Source organism: Hipposideros armiger, unplaced genomic scaffold (genome assembly GCF_001890085.2).
Source record: "Hipposideros armiger isolate ML-2016 unplaced genomic scaffold, ASM189008v1 scaffold_51, whole genome shotgun sequence".
Taxonomy (NCBI): Eukaryota; Metazoa; Chordata; class Mammalia; order Chiroptera; family Hipposideridae; genus Hipposideros; species Hipposideros armiger.
This window is the reverse complement of record NW_017731401.1, coordinates 623,727-631,899: the sequence shown is the minus strand read 5'-3', so window position 1 is coordinate 631,899 and position 8,173 is coordinate 623,727. Positions and strand designations below refer to the sequence as shown.

The 8,173-nt window shown below is 41.0% G+C and overlaps 1 protein-coding gene across 1 annotated transcript in view; it reads right to left on the bottom strand.

Moving 5' to 3' along the window:
• The window catches only part of TBK1 (TANK binding kinase 1), a 44,066-nt gene extending 37,628 nt beyond the window's left edge, over positions 1 to 6,438 (bottom strand). Inside the window, 3 exon segments of the mRNA XM_019640556.1 lie at positions 3,650 to 3,664; positions 3,725 to 3,842; positions 6,330 to 6,438. Of these exon segments, the coding sequence (XP_019496101.1) occupies positions 3,650 to 3,664; positions 3,725 to 3,811 (102 nt within the window). The 5' untranslated portion in view covers positions 3,812 to 3,842; positions 6,330 to 6,438.
• Positions 6,439 to 8,173: the final 1,735 nt, after the last annotated feature.

The window sequence follows — 8,173 nt, the reverse complement described above, 5'->3', positions numbered from 1 at the left end:
CAAAACAGGAAAAGAGATTGAAAACTGTATTGCACATATGAAATTTTTAGTAAGAATCTCCAAGTAATGCAATTAATGTTGAAGAACTATTCCCTGGCAGCAATAATGTGTCTGCTAGGGAATAGTTCTTCAACATTAATTTTTTCATAATCCAAGGCTGAACCCTGGAGCAAGTAGGAAGATCATTTCCTCTTTGACCTTGGAGTTCAAGCACCCTCTGCCTAAAGATATTTCATGGCTCTCTGTCTGCCAGGACCTCTGTGCCGTTCCTGCTTTGAAGCCCTCTCTACAGATTCTCCTCTTATAGCCATCACCCTCCTCCCCTCACTTCAGAATCTCATATTTTTCTTAAAACCATTTAACTGCTTCCCAATTTCACTCTTCAAAATCACTATTTGGAGACCATCATCTATATGATGTGATCACTCCTCCCTCACTTTTCCCCTCCTCTCACACCAACTATACATACATTCTTTCCAGAGGAAAAGGGCCACTGATTGTTTTCAGACAATATGAAAATTGAACAACTGAACTACAGGTTAATTACAATATTTTCCCATTTGTTCAGCCCGTGTGAGGACACTGCCAAATCCATACGATCCAACAGAGAGATTTTTCTTGAGGATATTTGTCTAAAATTAGGAGAATCCTGGGCTGGCCGAATGGCTCAGTTGGTTAACAGTTAGCTTAAGAGCGCGAGCTCTGAGCAACAGGGCCGCCGGTTCAATTCCCACATGGGCCAGTGACGCTGCGCTCAAGCTGAGCTGTTGCTGAGCTGCCAACAGGTGGCAGGATGGCTCAGCTACTGTAACAACAAGATTGCCTGTTCGATGGTGGGCTATGCCCACCTGCAACTAAGACTGAACTCGGCACCTTGAGCTGAGCTGCCGCCCGGATAGCTCAGTGGATAGAGTGTACGCTCTTAACAACTAGGCTGCAGGGTTCAACTCCCACATGGAACGGTGGCTATGCCCACCCGCAACTAAGACTGAACACAACACCTTGAGCTTAGAGACCATGAGCTGCCTGTGGGCAGCCAGATGGCAACTGGCGCCCTCCACAACTAAGACTGAAGAACAACAACTTGGTCGGTCCCCTTCCCCAATTCCCCAACATTGTTCCCCTCCCCCAATTCCCCAATAAAAATCTTAACAAATAAAATAAAATAAAATTAGGAGAATCCTAACAGAGGTGTGAGCAGGGAACATAACACAATGTTGGAATGTACACAATGTGATCAAGACCTTTTGTAGTCTACATTACACCTGTGAGATACTGGGGTATGTGTGGGAATGTGCCATTTTCCCTTTATTCAACTGTACATTTATCATTCACTCTCCCTAAGTCAAAGCATATACAAATATTTAGAGATCTATGTGTACATAAATACAGCAAGTCCTCATTTAACATCGTCAATAGATTCTGTGACTTTAAATAAAACGATGTATAATAAAACCAATTTTACTATAGGCTAATTAATATAAACAAGAATTAAGTTCCTACAGCACCTCATGAACATTATAACAAAACGACATTGAACAAAACAACATTACTTGAGGACCTGCTATGTACACATGTGCAGATCATCACATCCTTCCAACATCTCTCTTTACCATGGTTATCACATACATATACACCCATCCACACACGTTAGTAGCTAAAGGCAACTAGATGAAAAAGAGACAGATTAAGAAGGTAATATAGGGCCGGCTGAGTGGCTCAGTTGGTTAAGAGCTCGCCCAAGAGTTTGAGCTCTGAGCAACAGTGGTTCGAGTCAGCCCGAGCTGAGCAGCCGTGAGCTGCCAACAGGTGNAAAAAAAAAAAAAAAAAAAAAAAAAAAAAAAAAAAAAAAGAAGGTAATATAACTTGAATAACAAATACTAAACTTAGGGACCTGGTCATTCTAAGCAATAACATATAAGAGTTTAGCTAATAGCATGGTTAAAATCCTCAAACAATTATTAAGGGCAAGCAGGAATTGGGAGTATAGTTCTAAACCCTTGAAATTGATGTCACTGAGAACAAGCATGGTCTCTCCAAACACATCCCTGGGAAGCCTGTTAGGGGCTGAATACTAAACTGGGTCTTAGCAATCTTATGCCTCTCAAATCCTTATTTTAGGCTTTCAAACTACATTAGATAAGGTACATTTCTGTTTCCTTTGAAGAACTTCAGGTTGTCTTAGGTTAGTCTAATCTCTCCTCATTCATTCAACAAACATTTACAGAATGCCTACTATGTATAGAAACTTACATGAAGGACGCTAAGTATTTATTTAAGTAAGGAAAGAGGACCAGAATATATGAAATATTTATTAGCACTAGGCACTATGCCTCTATCACAACGGACTAGCTGTCACTCCATCAGTTTCCAATTTACACCCCTTCCAATGCCACCTTGCTACTAAACGCAAAACTCTTTGTCAACAGGAACTGCATATTATTTGTAGTTATACTCACCAGATCCAGCACAGCGTGTGAAACATATCAAGTGATTTATTAAAGTTTGTTCAGTTAATTTGGGTCACAGGAAGACAGTTCAGATGTTTTTAATGCTAAATCCTGTGTCACCACCCATTTTCTCTTTTTGGCAGTGGGCACAAAACAAAAACAATTTCTAGGAAGGTTGATCACAATGAACTTGATTAAAGATCCAGAGATCACAATGAATTTTATCAAGAACCCAGAATATGTGGACAATTCTGGAATTGGTGGAAAAAGAGTTAAAAGCATCCGTATGATACTTCTGATTCATTCTTTAGGAGCCACAAAGGCTGTTTTTAGTCATATTCTTTCCTCAGGAGAGGAAATAGCCCCTCATCTGTGAAAGTTTATCTCACTGTCACAGATAGAACTGACCGGCAATCTCAAGGCTACAGGAAACTAGGAAGAAGCTCCTCCTTACTAAAATGCTTACAGAGCTGTTTCTGAAAACAAGAATTTAGGAGACTCTAAATTATCATTTCCTCAAAACAAATTCACAGTGCTGAAAAATCAGTGGATGATTTTTTTTTACTCCATTATTTTTTCAGCTTCTTTCCCAGAATAGAAACTTTAATGATCTTAAATGTCTTCATTTTAAATTATTTTAATTATCTTTAATTTTATCCTCCAATATAGAATCCAACACAAACTATTTTTGGTTCTTGAAGTGCCACTGGGATTAGCCCTTTTATTTTATTCTCACTTCCAATAATAAATTCGGATTACCTCATACCAAGATAGAGCCTTTAAACCTAGGTCCCTTGTTGATAACCTCATTTTACTCCAATTTACCTTGTAGGATGCTGTTTTACTGGGAGCATGAAGCCTTAGTACAGAATGTTGGAACCGTCCATGGGTTTCCCTCCACACTATACATACATCTGCCTCCCTCAACTGCCCTCCACCACAAATCATTACCTCACTGAACTTCTGTTAGTGAGATCACTCACCACCACAGGAGGGTGAGGCTGGGGAAAACCCAAAAGGCACAACACATCTTCCCCATCCCTTTTTTCATCCAACTTCCAGTTTTTCTTCGTTTCCCAACACATAACCTCTGCCACACTGAGGAGCTATCACTGCCTTTGACATAAGCTATGCCTTAAGTAACCACAAAAAGAGGTATTCTCTTGAGACAGTAAAATCAAAAACACCAAGCCTCACACTTTAGTACCTGTGCGCTTCTCAGAAGAGTACATATTAAAGTGATAGAAAGCCTTCACAGTTTTCTCTGTACTAACCTTATGTCTTCCACGAAAGACATTTGCAGTAGCTCCTTGGCCTAAAATATCAGATAAAAGCCACAGATGATTAGAAGTGCTCTGCATCTCGGCTTGGTCAGGCAATCCTCTTGCTATACTAAGAGAAAAGAAAAAATTTGCATGTTTGTTTTAAGGAACTAACTAATACATTTAAGAAACAAATGTTGGCTATTTTTAGTCTCAAGTAAGATCACCCATTATTTCCAGCTAAATTGAAGAATATAAACAGTCCAATGTAAAAATCTAAGTTCCCAGCAATATTAAAGGCTAATGCTGAGTGGGCTCTGAAAAAAACATTAACTAATGGTATCTTATGTATTCAATTTAATTCACTTATCAAAAGGCTGAAAAAAACAACATCTATTTCCCTTCTAATTTTGTCTTTCTCAATAAGAGTGATATTGGCTGGCCACTTCTTCAAATGTTTTGAAAGATTAATCGATGAATTATACTTAAAGTGTTCCAAAATAAATAATGTAAAATATAACAGAAACATAGCAAAAATTCCTTTGTTTCCTCGAAGGGCAGGGCAACACTAATGAAACAACTTTTGCCAGTGCACAACACTCCCATAACTTAAAAGTTTTATCTACAGAGCCTAACAGTCATAACAGAAAGGCAGAAAAATGATTATTCCTGCAAGATTACTAGCTTTTCTGAAATTAAGGATTGTTTCTTCAACCTCCAACTATATAAATATAGACATACGAAGTGTATATTACCAAGTCTTAAAAAAATAAGCAAAGGGGGGCTGTGCATGTATGAGGGCTCGAGAGGTATATGGAAAATCCCCGTTCCTTCCACTCAATTTTGCTGTGAACATAAAATTGCTCTAAAAAATAAAGTATTAAAAGAAAAAACACCATCCCTTTTTAATATTGAAAAAGAGTAACCCATTTTTAATACTGTCGTTTAATACTGAAAAGCTATAAAACTATAAGGATATTAAAAATATTTGAGTGCCATGTTGGAACAAAAACGAGATATGCTAAACAGCATAAACACAAGATTCACGAAGCCACCTTAACCCTGCTATACTATTGGATCGAAACAGATCTTAATAGTCCTTCATTGTAAGTTTGAGCTGGGTAGGTACTCAGTGATCAACTAATGGGTGCCAATATTCCAAGTAGGATTAGAAATTTAAAGAATGGCCAGGGATCTAAATTTCATCAATCTTTGATATACTAAGATATATTTATATAATTTTTACCAGCCATCTAATTCAGATAAAGAATGTTACATATAGCAATTTATTGGAAATTAGCAATAAAAATAAGGTTCCCTTTTCACAAATAAGGAATACACATCTGTCAGCTACTGAGGTAACAATTATAAATTTCTCAAATATCTTCTCAATAATATTTTCAAGTATCTTTTTATAATGAAAGCCCTTCCCTAATTCATGTAACTTTGCTGCTTGAGATAACTATAAACAGCAAATAGTATCCTTAGGTACCTATATGTATCTAGTGGACAATATAAGACACATTTATCAGCTAAGGTATCTGTTCTCTAGATGCAATTATAAAACTACCGTTTCACAATGATCAAGAGGTAATGTCTTCTGAAACTACCTTCCAGTAACCCAACAACATGCTAAAAACATGACGGCACATCCATAAGCGGCTTGCTATATAAATCTTCCCAAAATTTTGACACAGTAAGGCAAGCACTGACAAGTATGTTATTGGTGACTCTGCCTTAAGTCTACTTCCTTATACTGTCCAAAATGAAAGTTACCATTTGTCCATAGATTAAAACAAGTCTGGTGAAATGGCAAATGGACAAAGTTTCAGGATTTCCAAACTCTCCTACTATGTGAATCGCTTGTTAAATAGGTATTATATTCAGCGTTCTAGAGTGAAAAAGGTAGGTCTCTGGTTATGCGTTTGACAATTACTGGGAAGAACTTGGTTTGAGGCCACCTACTGAAAATACCTGGGAAGCAGACTGGAAAACTGAAACACATAAACCATTTCCCCGAAGAAAACGCTTAGGAACTTGTTGTATTTATATTAAAGACGTCTCCAGCTTCTAGCTTCCAGTGAATCAACCTCCGCTTGTTATCATCACTAAAACCTTTATGAAACGTCCCTTTTTAACCCTCTGAAAAAAAACCAACCCATTAAAAACTGCCAATTTTGTCTACGCTCGGAAAGAAGAGTAGCATGTGGCCAGTCTAACTCCAGGGGAAAGGGGGGCAATCGCGTCTCTCCGGGGCGGCCAGGGCCCAGGATCGGTCACAACACATCGTCTTTCTTCGTGCCCAATGTCGCTAGACCCGAGAGGGCCCCGGTCAGAGGGCCGGGAGTCGAGATGGAGGGGACAGGGCCCACGCGACCATTCCACCCGGCTACGGACACCCCAGACGCCGGGAGGCGGTGTCCCGCCAGCCAGGAGTCCAGGGAAGGCTCGGCCTCGGGTTGTGAGGGGTTTCTTGGGTCGCCCGCCCCGCCCCCGCTCTGACTCAGCATTCCAGTTACCCACAGGGGGCGGAAGCGCTCCGTGCGGGCCCGTGCCGGGCACGGCCGCCCCTGCTCCACGCAGCTTCGGTCCCAACGCCCGCGTCCGCCACACTCACCGTGCCCGATCTCCGCCGAGCCACCGCCAGCTGGCTCTCGGCGCCTCCCTGCGCCTCAGGACACTTCCGGCTTCGGAAGCCCCGGCCAGGGGCCACGTGACCGACGGCCGGCGCTCAGGGGTGCGCGTGCGCACGCTCGCGAGTCCGTCCCGGGCCTGGGATGCTGCGGTGGTGGACTCGCCCAGCCTCTGTAGTGAGGGGCAGGGATGCTGGGGAGGGGGGGTGTCTAGTGTCCGAACCCGTCCACACCCTCTGCCTGACCCCTCCGCTTCCGAGGGTGAAGCCACGGAGCCAAGCGCAGTGAGCGCTAGGATTCAGATTCCCTTAACTGCAAACCCCGCCCCGTCCCGGAGAGCCAGAGGCAGAGTGCGGAGTGTGGCGATAGTGGGGCAGACAGACCTGGAACGCTTGATTACAAACATTCACATCCGAAGTGTGCAGAATGCAGGGCATGTCAGGGGCTATCGTTGGGAAATATTCTGAAGGGATAGATTTCTGTTTTAAAGACCACGTTGGCTGCAGTGGAGCCAGATTATCGCCTCTGAATAATTCAGCCCTGTAAGTTTTAATGTAAATAAACTCAATTCCCTCTTTTAAACAGTATTTTGGAAAATGGAAATATTGCAGAATTTAAGGACTAAAATCAGCAATATCCGTGCCGCCAAGATCTCAGGCAGCTATTCCCTAGTGTTCCCTTCTGCCCACTGACAAGCATTTGCAGCCTTCTGAGCATGAGTCCCTACAGAGACTACTGCCGATCTAGGGCTAAATTTCTGAGGGAGGACTCGAAAGGAGAGGTCTTTCCAAATGAGAGTTACAGCAACCCGCAATGAAATTGGAAACCATGACAAGAGTCGTTAAGAGCACAGGCTTTTAAATGGAACAGACCTGGGGTTACAGTTCCAGCTGTCTCTGCCAAGTACTGAACTTGAAACACGTTTGTTTTTGTTGTTTTTTGTTTACCTGTTTCAAGCAGGAAGGAGATAACAAAAGCCCACTGTAATGCATTGTTACAAAGGAAGTTATTTTATTAGACTTTTAAACAATGTTTAAGTGACAGAATTATTCCAACAACAAACAATTCTATTCACTGCTTACAATTCCAACCAGTTTCAGTTCTCCCTTATCTAACGCCAACAGGACCTGTCCAAGTTGCTTACAACAGTAAAACCCACAGCTCAGTTATATGGGAGAAGTGATTAGCTGAGCCCAAGGACTTGATTCACATATTTACCACATTATAACTGATACACATTGAAATACCAGTGTCTTCTTAAGGTCAAGCTGCTTGTGAGCCAAATATTGTTAGCATTTATTTTAGGATTTAAACAAACTGTTAGGCACAGAACTAAACCAGGCATCGTAAAACCCTTGTTTCCATAGTGAAGTCACACAAATCTGTCTTTTGCCTCAATGTTATTTCGCCTGTTAATAGGTGAGATTCACCCTTGTGACAATTGCTTGCTTTTGGAAACTAAGTAGAATACAAATATGGTAATTCATGATGGAAGAGTTTCCTAATTGCTATGGTACTAAAAGTGCTCTGGGCAACGTCAGGGAATGAAGATAAGAATTATTATTATACATGATTACATAATATGAAGTTTAATTTCTATTACAGACTCTTAATTTCCATGTTTTGATTTCTCTTAGGTCTGAACACGTGAATATTTTGAAAGGCTTTAAAGAGCCAGGGGGAAAGGAGGTGAAAAGAGGTGTCACCTTTACATATGTGGAATTAACAGTACAGTAACCATATCAAGCCTTCATGTGCAGGTACTTTAACAAGCTCTTCATGCTTAACTTATTAAATTCTTAGTATGAGGTAGCTACCATTATTTTTC